Source organism: Liolophura sinensis, chromosome 6 (assembly GCF_032854445.1).
Source record: "Liolophura sinensis isolate JHLJ2023 chromosome 6, CUHK_Ljap_v2, whole genome shotgun sequence".
NCBI classification, from domain to species: Eukaryota; Metazoa; Mollusca; class Polyplacophora; order Chitonida; family Chitonidae; genus Liolophura; species Liolophura sinensis.
In genome coordinates this window covers 46,032,376-46,046,522 of record NC_088300.1, presented here as the reverse complement: position 1 = coordinate 46,046,522, position 14,147 = coordinate 46,032,376, and the positions used below count along the sequence as shown (strand labels likewise).

General features: G+C 37.4%; 1 protein-coding gene across 1 annotated transcript; it reads right to left on the bottom strand.

Moving 5' to 3' along the window:
* Positions 1-881: 881 nt before the first annotated feature.
* On the bottom strand, positions 882-13,650 carry LOC135466478 (pleckstrin homology domain-containing family F member 2-like). Its single transcript, XM_064743974.1, has 9 exons — positions 13,610-13,650; positions 11,265-11,329; positions 10,411-10,548; positions 9,364-9,427; positions 7,695-7,820; positions 6,674-6,783; positions 4,892-5,042; positions 4,455-4,567; positions 882-3,851 (listed from the first exon to the last, which is right to left on the bottom strand). Exons 1-9 carry the CDS (start codon positions 13,623-13,625, stop codon positions 3,813-3,815), a joined length of 822 nt encoding a protein of 273 aa, XP_064600044.1. The 5' UTR covers positions 13,626-13,650; the 3' UTR covers positions 882-3,812.
* Between the last annotated feature and the right edge of the window lie 497 nt (positions 13,651-14,147).

Below are 14,147 nucleotides of genomic sequence, written 5' to 3'. Positions count from 1 at the left end.
TCAACCTTTGGATGGTCGTGGGTTTCTCCCGGGCTCTGCCTTGTTTCCTCCCAGCATAATGCTGGCCGCCGTCCTATAAAGTGAAATATTCTTGAGTACGATGTAAAACACAAATCATAAATAAATGGCTCTATCAGCTTGTTTGTTACGTTAATAATTCTTAACTACCTTCCAGGATCATGTATACTACCATTCTAATCAATAAATTGAGTCACATACACGTTGTTACCAAAATACATTTATGCACTAAGCAGAATTATTTGATTGTTTAAGTTTTCACTTACCCTATTTTCTCAACCTTTTGACATGTAAAAGAGCAACATTCATTGCAATCTATGCACATTTTAATTCGATTCTGGAGATGAAACTGCATTGGTTGGAGTGGATAGTTTCACTGCTTCACAAAAAGTATTATATCATCACTCAACACAGAATAATGCCTTCTGAATACGCTTGAATTAACACCTTGCAAACATGCCAAATGGTTGAAGAATTACAGTACATAATGTTGGTCAGCATAATGGGCAAAGGTATCAAAATTATAAACTTTCTTCTGTAAAGTACATATATGCAGACGATACTGGTGGAAGACAAGTGGTCTGCAGCGAACTCGCGGCTGCACAAACACCATCGAGCGCTTGAAATCAACATGGCCTGACAAACACTGAGAGCAGGGATTCTTACCCACAAATTTCCTTTCCAAGGCTGGATGTGAACCTGTAACTCACGAGTCCCTGTGATTTATGACGGGTTGAGATATAGTCATATGAATTAGGTCATTTACACTGGAATAAACAGCCTTAGTCATGTGTACATTTACATATATACACATACATCTCTAAACTCCTCTGAACAGAGACGAAACAGTACATAACACAAAATGTAACTAAAATGAAGGTTTTTATTTGTCAAACATACTTTCAAGGTACAAGGAATAACAGCCACCTGTAATCGATTTTCCGAGAGAACTAACGAATCAAAATCTGTGAGGAGTGAACATTTGCATATGAGTGAAAGAGGTACATGTTTTATAAAACAGATTTAAATACTACTTCCTTTTTAAGTAGACATAAATGTAGATAAATATACCCACACACACACGATTCTTTACAAATACATTCCAATGGGAAGAAGAGACAAAGTTTTACTTTGTGCAATATATATACTGTACACACTTACTGTCAACCTAACAGAGTCCCTAGGTCAGTACCACCCCAGTGCATCCGAGACCAGCCTCACTGGCTTTCATGTGGAGTACTATCTGGAAACTTCATAGGTCAGGATAGGGCAGCCTCTCAATGGTGGGGTACACTGGTTTTACCAGAAACCTAATTTAAGATTGCATATGCACAGGAGACATTCTCATATAAACATGGAATAAAAAGTACCAGAGACACATGAGTTTGAGATATGTTTCATTCCCATTCTTCATCCCCATTTAACTTTCAATGGCCAACCAATCTAAAAACTACCAGAATCGGGTAATGTGGTTTGTTCTGTAGAAGAATCCCCTCACTGGGGCAGGGCCCAGAGTAATCACCGTGTTACCACAGTGGACTCTTTAGCTTTCTCTCTCCTAGTGGATAAATTAGAACAGTACCAGGAAATCTGCCATCATTTGCATCTTCCAACTGTTTGCCGTGTAAACATCCTTTTATGAAACACATGATCAGTTATAGACGTATATACATTTTCTTAATCTCAAATACAATACCAGCTGACATCTTAAAAATGGGTACCTACACATACGTATGCCATTGTTTGGTTCTAATGTCTTAATAAAGGACAAAATTTTCTTGAAAAACAAGTGAAAAAATGTTAACAGTGTATCGTAATACATAACAAATCATTATTTAATATAATTAATACATGCACAAAAACAAACAGTATCATTAGTAGTTTTACGCTTTGCCACTCGCATTCCACTTCCTCTTGAAATAACTAAACAGCAATCGTTTTTCTTGCTTTGGACTGACTATTCTAATACATCAAAATGTGCCAATATAAATTCTGCTTTAATGTGTAGCTATTTTGTATTTGACAAAAATGCCTTAATACCAGTTAAGCATGTAGACATGTAAACACCTCCAGTCACTGATTTGTTTAATTTTATGCAAAAACAGAAGCAGGAACCCTCCAAAAATATCGAAAAAAAGATACACTAGTTGTCCAAGAAGTAAGATCTGCATGGATATGAACAAAGAACTAAGTCACCTCCTGTGGTCACTAGCCATGAACAGGAATATCCCCACTTGGTAACTCAAATGTGTTCTGCTAGTTACCATTAAATCTTGAAAATAGTTAGACACTTCATGCTTCAAAATTAGACAGGTGTACTGAAGTACATCAAAGCTGGCATTAGTTTCAAACTTAAGACGAGTAACACCAACAGGGATAAATGAAAGGTAATACAGAATACACACACACCAATAAAATTCAAGGGGAATAAAAAAGTGTTGAATTACATAACTGTTAATGCAAAACTCTGCAAACTGAGTTTTACAAGCATCAAAATTGTTGAAGCATAGGAGCAGTTTCTCTATTGGTTCCTCGGTAAGGGGTTTGGATCCAGATCTCTGTTAAATGCAGTCCTAAGTAACACTCATGGAATTGGCACTAGCTAAATTTGAAGTTCTACTTTTTATCAAAACAGAGAACTAGAGTGTGGAAGCCAGATGAATGAAGTTAAAAATATATGAAATGGTGACAGAAGAATGCAATGACACTGAGTAAGTCTCACAAAAATGTTACATATACATATACTACAAAATGGCAACCTTCTTAATACATGTACATGAAGTGCCAAAGCCTCTGCATTTAACAGATTTCATACAAAAGGATCAACTTCTGTACAATACTAATATACACAGAAGAGAATAAATAAAAGAAAACCTAAATTGCATGTACAAACAGAAGCATTTGAGCTATTTTCTATTTCACTACACACACAAAGAATCCAAATTTCTCACAGAAATTTATAACAAGATGTTAAGGGAAGTGCAATTAGAGACAGATTAACGAGATGTGAGCTTTCAATATTAGGGTCTCTTTCAAAATTTCATTAGACTTGCCACAAAGGTATATCACTGTAGCAGTACTATTTCAATAGCAAACTTCTAGTGCACTCAGACTCATTGTAATGTCCCCTACATGCGAAAATTATCATTCCTTTAGTAGCAAAAAAGGCATGAATAGCTATAAATAGCACAGAACCCCAATAATGAGAGCAGAATTATATACATATTGCAGTTTACGTTCAGAAATTTACTAAGTTACCATTTAGCATGTTATGCATGTATTTAATTACAATCTGAGCATTGTCAGAGTGGGCTTATTTTCAGCCCAAAAGAGCTATCCATGTATCTTCTCATGCTTTCCAAATTACATAGCACAACCAAACTTTCAAAAAAAAAAAAAAAAAAATCAGACAAGGTTGATAGATAATGCAAAGTGTCGGGTAAAAAAATTACAACACAATACTGACCAATGACTGACTAACATTTTTGCAATACAACAATCAGACCACATCTTAAACTGATCTGACAAGCTCAAAATCTTTTGAAAGAAAAACCAGACACATTTTCAAATACATTTGGCATTAAGTAAAACATTTGGTTTAAAAACACAGGATGCGCATACTAAATAAATATACATTTGTGATGACGCTGATCTACAAGTGAGTCAGTATTAGGTTTGCCATACTGAGGAAAACTGTTCAGAGACATACCAGGATAACACAAATATCACCAGAGGGTATATGATCTGTCCAGACTGAAAACTTCCAACCGGTAATACTCCCCAGTCCACTGCTCTCAGGCTGCATTGTTTTCCTCTTCACCATAAAATGTACCCTGAAATTTAAGGGGAGACAACTAAGTAATACCATCTGTGTACAAAACAAATGTGACTTCAGCCAGTCTAGCCTGATATCTCCAGTTTGGGATTTATTCACTTATTCATGGTTGTATAACACCAGGTGTTCACAATCGTTCACAAATACAATGGTGGTCAGTATTTTAAGTAGAGGAAGGTGCAGTGTCCAACACAAACCAATGATCTTTGGCAAGTTACTGACAGACTTTCCTACATATGTGCCATACTGGTTAGAGACGTGGCCTTCAACGGATGTTAGACTGCCTGTGGCACAGGTACCAAGTGCTTAATGTCAACAGATCCTACCAACAGTGAGAGAAGGGGAATTATATATTCATGACTGCAGTTGTAAAGAGATAAAAAGTACTTTCAATCTACAAGTGGTCCCGAAGGGAATTTCCTTCGTCAAGACAGTGATAGAAACGACGTGTTCTGTCCCAAAGGTGGCTAGTTCAAACCGCACAAGTCACACACTAAATGTTTCCCCACACTTAACCGTTCACAATAAGTCATAATGGTATTTAATTTTTCACCAAAATTCAGGTAATGCCACCTATTCTAAAGTGAAACTGAAAGCTTACAATCTGTGGTGCGTCATCGCCGATGGAGGCAGGTTCTCCTGCTGGTCCCACTTCATCCTCATCATCTGAACTGTCATCACCTGATGAGTCTTCATTCGCTGCTGTTTCGTATTCTGGTAAACCCGCATGCAAACAGTTTTGATATCAAAAGCCAGATTCTATGAGCCTTTATTTCAATACTATAAAGGTGGATGAATTTTACACTTCAAGTTAGAAAGAACCCAAAGTTTTGGCACATAAAAATACATGAAGCATAATTATGCAAATTTGTGTGTCATAGATATGACTTCATTAGGCCATTTTTTGTCTTTTAAAGGGAGTCTTCACTTCTCAAAATTGTACTGATTTGCTGTTCCCCTAGTGAATAAGTTACACCTTCTTTGTAAAACCAACAGCTGAGGTTCACCATGATTAATATTATTGGAAGTCTTACTTACCTGAAGCCCTCTGTGGGCCAGTGTGTGCCCTAGACACCTTGTCATAACAGGTGAGGCAGACCCTCAGGGGCTTAGAGGACTGCTGGGGCAGCAGCCAGCGCTTATTGGAGCAGGGATTACATACTAACATCCCACACCGTCGGCAGTGGTGCTGCAACAATAACACGTCAACGTCGAATGATTACAGCATCAAAGGTCAAGATAAACACAGGACAGTCAGGATTTGGGAGAGATTGGGAGAGAAAGTTCCTTTTTAAAAATCAAGTCATTAATGCTACAAATAAATTCTAAAAAGCCATAAATTGTTTGCCGCATGAAGTTTTCAGCCTAGATGCTGTTGTTGTTATAACTGTTGTTTTTGTTCTTAGTCATGCAAGATGCACTACTTCTTTTTATCGTCTTGCCACAATATTGCTGCCATGCTGCCATATGATTAAGCCACAATGATTAGTCATTTGTTCTTCATGGTAAGGTGTGTTTTGAATTGTGCATGCATCGCAGCTTGTAACTGCACAATGGTCATTTTCCCTTGTTTAGAATAAAAAAAGCATAGCAGTAGAGAAGTATCATACATTGCTTTAACATTCCCTTGATTTAACATGGTTCGATTTTCCGTGAAATTGGATTTAACGCGTATGACTCATGTGTCTCATTTTTCTTTCTCCTCATGTCAGCACAAAAGTTTATCAGAAAAAAAAATCAAAATTGGGAGATCAGATATACACCAAAAAAATTCAAATATTAAGAAAACCATTCCATGTTGTTTGCTATGTGTAAACAACGAACGGATGTGGTTACTAGACATGTTCACAAATATATACAACCATGTAGTCTTCCTGACAATAATCATTTATACAATGTTCACACATGATGCTGTACGTGTCTAGGTGCAGTCTTTCACAAAGTTAGGACACTGATAAATTCTAAACCTACATTTTATTTGCGTAACAGGGGGCTCAACGATAACATGTGGCTCCATTGGCTAGTTCCTTCCCTCTGACGTCAGATGGCGCTAATTGCTTCTCATGTATGGACAGGCACAGTACAAATCCAGATCTGGTGCCGTGATGTCAACACTAACCTAGCTCCACTGTGGAATATCTGATATCTGCCGTAAAGCGGATTATGTGTCATAATAAAAGCTGGCCATTGTGTAAGTCCAGTTGGGGAGACAATTCCTTTTGTGTTGTGTTCTTTGACTGGCTCCTCAACCAGCCTTTGACCAATGAGCGTGTCTGTAGATATGACAAATGAATTTATCGCCGCCATCGTCGTTCAACAAGTGAATGAAAGGTTTGTTGGCTGTAAAAATATTGCTTTTATCATAATAAAGCCAGACCCAAAATATCTGCAACTTGCATCTGTAATCAGTGTCGTCTTTATTGTCAATATAAGAACATAGGAACAGCCCCAAATCATTAACATTTCATTTTCACATGTTCTGTAGGCCTCTATCATGTGTCCATTCCGTCACATTGAAATCACAAGTTTCTTTTAAGCAATTACACGCACTGGGGTAGCTCTTTGAATGTTCATTGCATTTAATGAGTTACATATGAAGCAGTAGGTAATTTCATAGTTTCATAATTTAAACCAATCAATGTTACTGTACACCCCTGGATTACATTTTCAAGTCTTGATTGTGGTGTCACTTGAGCCTCAATGGGTTATAATGCTACTAGAAAAACTAGTCCCCCACTGGGCATGTTATTTCGAGGGAGCTGTGTGTAAGGTAAGTACCACATTAAACATTGCATTTGACCGACTAAGGCCTTCACTCACCCGTCTGTTGATTACTGAGAACTGAGTCTTACGACAGTGCATACACTTGGAGGCCTCGTGATCCGGCACCCAGACAGGAGAGTCAACTGTGCTGCTCTGGGTCTTGCCCTCTGTACAAGATAGAGAACACAGATAAGTTACTGAGTCATTAGCCTTGCCTTGACATCATAGACATAGAAATATGGGCTCAGGGATTGTACTTTAAATACAGACACCTAGTCTTGAATCATCTCAGTGTGAGGTGTGCAAGGTTCTAAATCCATCAACAATGACTTTTTTACCATTTACCTTAAATGAATAAGAGTAAGCGCAGCCCACTGTAAAAAATGAGGGTGGCTATCTCTGCCAACCAAGCCAAACTGTTGACATTAGACATGACCCTGATTTTACAGCAAAACCCCCAGGAGCTTCATATTTTCTACATGCCCATTGTACAGCCCCTTTTGCTACTATCATGAATTACGGCACACTGTGCTTGATACCCACCTTGGTTGCAACTTTTTTTAACACTTCAGGGAAAGTATTGCTCATGAACTTCTACCGTACATTATCTAATGTAACAACTTCTAACAAATTTCACCAGTCACTCAGTGGGTCCTGTGGTTACTATCTCCCATCACGTCCACAGTTAATAACTCACAAGAACAATGCAATTATATTAATCTCTTTGGATAAAATGATGTGTTCATTACACGACCTGTCAAAATGGAAGGCCAATCAACGAATGTAAAGGTATGAATTCAAAAATAAGCCAAAAATTACTTGCTGCTCATTTTACAAACTGCTGGAAATATATGAATGCAGTACTTTCAAACATCCAGAGACGAAAGCAGAAGACTCCTCGAAATGAGGAAATGGTCAAATTATATGTGAAATTTATAAATTTTCACCCGAAACCAGACTTTTATGAGGCATAAAAATCCTGAATTTTGGATAAATCTTAAAAACTTTCATCTCTGAACATCAGTAATATAACATGATCGGCTGGAAATCTGTACAGATTGCCTGCCTTTACACTTACGTTTGTTTAATAAATCTTGTACACATTTCTTGATGTGTGCCATCCACTCGAGTTTTTCTGTCGCTGTTGCAGCATAAACAACAAATGATTTGCTAGGGCTAAAGATTTTCCAACCATTCCGTAAGGCTGCAAATTAAACATGCAATTATGTCAAAGCTGAACAGCATCATGTGCAGCCAGAACGAGTGTGATTTTCATGAAATACACCACAGCTTATAAAGCTGCCCATTTATTATACAGGAAGACAGAAAAATGTACTGCATGCACACCAGTTTGTTAACAGGAAATCTGGTGGCAGGCGTCAGAGTTCATCAGTCACAAGACATGCTGTAAAGGCGTCAACCTACCCACAAATGACAGCCGTTTCTCTCTGACAAAGCCAATTATTGAGCACATCAATACTTCAACGAGTCTTACTTTTTTCAGTAAACAATAAACCCTGGACCTTGTTATTTCTTAATAATGCTGTTTTATTTAGAGCAACCACTAGACACTTTACGACAATTTAAGAACAGTTGAAAACATGCTGAGACAGCATTAACCAAGAAAACAATATAAAGGAAACAAATGAGAAAACTTTGGAAGTGCTTACATCTGCTCTAGACCAAACTGATGCAAGATTTTGGATTATGGAAAAAATGCATGTATCAAGGAACAATAGTAAATGCATTTATTAATATGATTGTTTTTTAATACCACACTCAAAAATACTTTACCTATATAATGGTGGTCACTTTTATCGGTAGAGGAAACTTTTATCGGCAGCATTCAGAGAAAACATGACTCTCTCTGTCAAGTACATACACTTGTCAACCCTCCAGACTTAAAACCATAGCATTATTATACACTTATTAACTTATGGCTGAGTCAATACCAGGAATCCCGGACCTGATGTCAGTTTGGCAGAGTATGGACAAGGGTCTGAGATTCATGGTATTGACTTAAGCTAAAAGTTACTAAGTGTTTTATTATACCAACTTCAATTCCATTACGTTAGATGTAAGTTACACATGATATGCCGAGTGTCACACTTGAATCTATGAACCAGCCTAAACTTAGACTTGTCAGTTTCATGTAGAGCTCGGAAGTCCACCTGTAGTGTACAATGTACATCCTCAAGATTATGAAATGAACACAATAAAGTGATCAAATTTATTTCTGATCCTGGCAGTTCCTTGTCAGTGAAATTGGATATTTGCTTTGGACCTCGCCTGCTGCTGGTGTCAGATAAAAAAATACTGACCATGGACCTCATGTGAGCAAGGGTGGGTCATTTAGAGAAAAATAATGACCCATCACAGAACTTGGATTGACCAATGAAATAACAAGATAGCTTCATGAATATTCACCAGTTATAATAAATAAGACATATGTACCCTTATTCTTCAACCTGTAACCAATATCTTGAAATATTCTGAGAGAATTGTGGAATGTAGAGAAATAATTTGCACAGTTTTATGAAGGCTGCATCTTCAGTAATGCACACAAATCATTTTTATTGTAATTTTCATAACAAATGTAATCATAAATTCCACCGATTGGTGGTTGAAAAGATTGAATATTTGCAGTTTTTCACATTTCACAACACATTCAAGACATATTGAGTTCAATACAGTTTATAACTTTCCATTCTACTTAATTATAGTACATGTAGTAGTTGTCAACTTACTTCCTTCATCATTTACACTCACTAACTTCACATCTTCCAAGCCAATCACATGCTGCTTGTTATACTGAAAGACAAAGATAACATGTAGTATACATGTTTTATACTAAATACTATACTTTTTGACTAAAAAAATATGACAGGAAAGAGTTTCCTGCTCAAAGTCGGGATGCCCCGGAATCAAGCCTGCGTCAGGTTATACCAAAGAATTCAAAATGGTAGGGGCCTCCGTGGCTCAGTCGATTAGCGCGCTAGCGCAGCATAATGACCCAGGAGCCTTTCACGAATGCGGTCGCTGTGAGTTCAAGTCCAGCTCATGCTGGCTTCCTCTCCGGCCATAAGTGGGAAGGTCTGTCAGCAACCTGTGAATGGTCGTGGGTTTCCCCCGGGCTCTGCCCGGTTTCCGCCCACCATAATGCTGGCCGCCGTCGTATAAGTGAAATATTCTTGAGTACGGCGTAAAACACCAATCAAAAAAAAAAAAAAAATCAAAATGGGTACTTGCTGCAGCTTGCTTGGCACTCAGTACTGTGAGGTAAGAGCAAGGAAACATGACAAACCAAGCATACATACATACATATATACCATATAACACTTAATGAGATACACAAACGTATCCTTGTTTTATCCTCTCTGAATAATACAGTTGAGAGTAGAACCTAAGCTTTATTTCTCCCCACAAACAAAGTTTTCCGCCATTTGGTACCAGTAGCACACATCCAACTTTTGCGCATACAAAAAATGTACCAAAGCATGGATATTTCATGAGGAGAACAACTGGAGGCCACTGCTAATGTCTGAGAGATGAGAATCACATGTCAGTGGTTTAATAACAACAATACAGCTATCCTGTCATAATCAGCCCACAATAAAAAATCGCTGTATAGTGCTAAAGGTTCACAGTATAATTGTTTAGTCTAGTTGATTTGATTAATCCTACTACAGAGGTTCAGGCAATCTAAGACAAATTAACCCTCTAGCCTTGAATATACCTTTTCTCATCTAAGACCTGAGAAAATCTTCATTTCAAAATCACAACCCATGACTTACTTTTTTCTTATTAATCACAATATTGCCATAGACCAAAATGTCGTTAAACAAGAAGAACTGTCTAGGTTTTGGTTTCTTTCGACACATTTTTGTGAGCACTCCTTCCCCGACCAGAACACGACCAGGTACACGCAGGGGCTGAAACACACATATACAATCTTTCATCAACCTCTCTAGCCATCCGTTTAATCGAACTGATGAATTAGATTTGATTTTATTTGATTGGTGTTTTATGCCATACTCAAAAATATTTTATTACTCGACGAAAGCATTATGGTGAGAGGAAACCGGGCGGGGAAACGTATGACCATAGGCAGGTTGCAGACATACATTCCCACATTAAGATGGAGAGGAGTCCAGCATGAGATGCATCCACTGTGACCACACTAGTGAGAGGCTCCTGGGGCACTGTGCTATGCTGGCACACTAACCACCCCAACCACACAGGTCCTAACTTATTAACTGAAAAATCAAAATCTATTTAATAAGAACAAATTTATTAAATTATGAAAATGAATTGAAATTTGCACATGCCTTTAAAAAATCAAATTTACTGCTTACCTACTGTTACAACTCTTAACAACTACATCTTGTCTTGCATTATCTGGCTGTAGTGGACATTCTGGTAGTGGAACATTAAAAAAATATTTTAAACACCCGCTCTGCAATTGTTGTGGTTTAGCCTTTAGACTGGTTCCACTATCAGATTATTTGCAAGACACCAACTAGTGCAAAGGACTAAGTTTTTAGGACTAAGTCTAAGACTAAGTTCTTGATAAGTCAACATACATGTAGATCTCTTACTAGTAGTCTTAAACTTTGTTAGTCAGATATTTGGTGCTATATACACATACCTGACCAGATGTTCCAAAACATTGCTCCACAAATGTGATGCGTCGAGAATTGGCCTCACTGTTCACTACCAAAGATAACAAAATCAGTTCTAATCAAGGTGCAATATGTTATCAATTGTTTACAGTCCATTGGCTTCCTTGGGGTATAACATTATTTCCACACAGTTTTTGTTGTCTAATAATACTGCTATGTTTTGAGTGCTGACTCACAGGAACACCAAGCAGAAGACACTAAATATGACACTGTATCCAGTTCAAACACAAATACCATGCTGACAAAGACCTGCCATTGCCTCTCTGGATAAACTGGATAAAATGAATTTCAGGGTTAGTCAAGCACACATTTATCCTTATGGAATTGCCCTGATCCAAGATTTTGACAAGAAAGTACACTGAAAAGGGGTCTGCCTTTCTCATTATGTGTGGACTAAATCTGTGTATGTACCAGTTATAGAGATGAATGAACAAAGATAAACTCAGTTGTTGCTGACAAAGGAAACTTTGTAAATTGTCCCATGTACCCCTACACCTCATGGAATAGGCTTAGTCCATAGCTGTAGCACAGGCATTTTAGACAGAGCATTGCAATTTTGATAGCAGACACACTAGACACTAGTCCTGCTTGTCTGTTTTTCAAATTTATTGGCACATAATCATTCATTCATTCATTCAAAAGAGACCAGGGCTTTAGTAAAGCTGATAAGCCATGAATTACAAGACATTTATTGAAATTTTCTCTTCAGAAGTCAACAATGGATTTACACCTTAGAATTGGTAGCAAGGCCATGTGAGACACATGAATGCAAAACTTCAGCTCAATGCATAAAAAGCTGAAATAGTGAATTTGGTAACTCAGAGTAAATCATGTGTTCACAGAGCATCATCGATGGAACAACCCCCTTGCACCATTGTACAACACTTTTTAAGACACAAACCCTAACATTTTGTTTAACATGGATTCTTACACACAGTACACTAAGTTAGGAATTCAGTAATTTATGGTACTAAATGTATACACACCACATCAACGATGGAATATCCCCCTCTTGCTATTATGCTCTCTCCACGTATGATAATCCTGAACTCAATACATGCATTACTTTTTAAGCTACCAGCCTAAACATTTTGTTTAACATTGGTTTCTCTATTATTGGGCGCCGACTTGGGCGCCAATGCTCAGGGTTCAACATACGCTACCCCTGTACTATATAGGCTAGCTAAAAATGTCTCATTCGTAGTTGTTGCTTTCAAAATACACAAGAAATAAAAACATAAAATTGTTTTAAGTCTGACAACTTTGGTCCACTTTGCACCCTTTGAAAATGCTAAAATGACTTTTCAGTTCACGTATAACATTTTGAGACAGCCAGAGGTAAATATCAGCACTTTTTTAAAATTGACCTCAACTTCATATTTAAATACAATTCAATATGTATATTTGACTATCTTGTCTCTGGATGTGCATTTCTTTCTCCAAACCTACAAAAATTAGAATTTATTTTGATGCTTACATGTATCTACCAATGCATACCAACACAACAATGTTTAATCAGTTGAAGATGATGACTTTCATGTATCTTCTTTTTTCTAATGTAAGATAGTAACTGGCGAGTGTTGTTTCAATTGCCTAATCTACACAGCACCATCACTTTCTACAATTTCATGCCGTAGTTGTGAGCTCCATGGGATTTCGCAAAATAGGGATAACAGATTACATCTATTGGAAAGTCTACAACTATGGCTAAAGCTTATCTATTCAGATTCCTCTTTGTTTCCCTCCATGGCCTGCTTACAAAATAGCATAACTTATCTTTGGTTATTTCAACAGTTAACATTAATTTAATCACGTAGTCCATTGCATATGTTAGGTTGCTATTGTAGTTACAATCAGCTTAGTATTGTTTGTGAAACAGGTGGCTATTGGGGAGTGACAGTGTCAAACCGATGTAAACCAATGTAAATTTGCTATCTACACTAGTTTATCCCACCCACCTGGTCTAGCTCCACCTACATCTGAGACCCGGTGCCAAAGGCTCTACCTGTGTACCTTGTTTTTTCAGAGTAGGAGACAATTTTAGGCGTTACTTATTTTCAACACTTTGGTAAATGGTTTAACATTACACTAACTTCGAACGAGTCGCTAATTGATTAACAACATCGAAACAGTTTGTAACAATCAGTAAGAATACACCTGCCTATCGTTACAAAAATCTTTAGCAGAAATAAAAAAAAAGCAAAACAAGACCAAACTGCTTGACGGATGAATTAAGCCAGGCCCGGGAAAAGCCGTGTTAAAATGTCAACAAACCCTTCCATCATCCACACAAACCAGAAATCCCACCTACCCAGTCGATCCACCATTTTGAACCAGAATGAGTCATATGACCTCTTCTTACACCCAATGCACAGGCTGATAGTTCAAAATGTATATCTCACTGAAACCATATAAAAAAGAAGCCACCTGTGTATTTCACACTTTAATGTCAGGTTACCATACATATGCTGACTCATTCATCCCTTTTCTGTTTTATTTAACAAATTTTTGTTTCTCGTTGAAGAATACATTGACAGAGCGGGTTTTTCAAAAAACTTACATTTATCTCCCTTTTGCCGTATGATATTTCTACAGCAGATACTATGGCATTATTGCAAGTCTTCCCTTTTGATGTTTCGTCAAGTTGTTAAGATCTTATGTCCAAACATGTAGGCAGCATTGAACCCACAGTGAAAAAAAAATCAACCTAAGAAATTTTAGCGAAATTTCACAATTTCACAATTTCACTTGTCAAAAATGAAATATTTACATTGGTTTGGACTAAATTTGGCGTTCTGGGTTATCTACATGTACGTAAGGGTAGCACAGATCTATGTCTTGAGACTTTA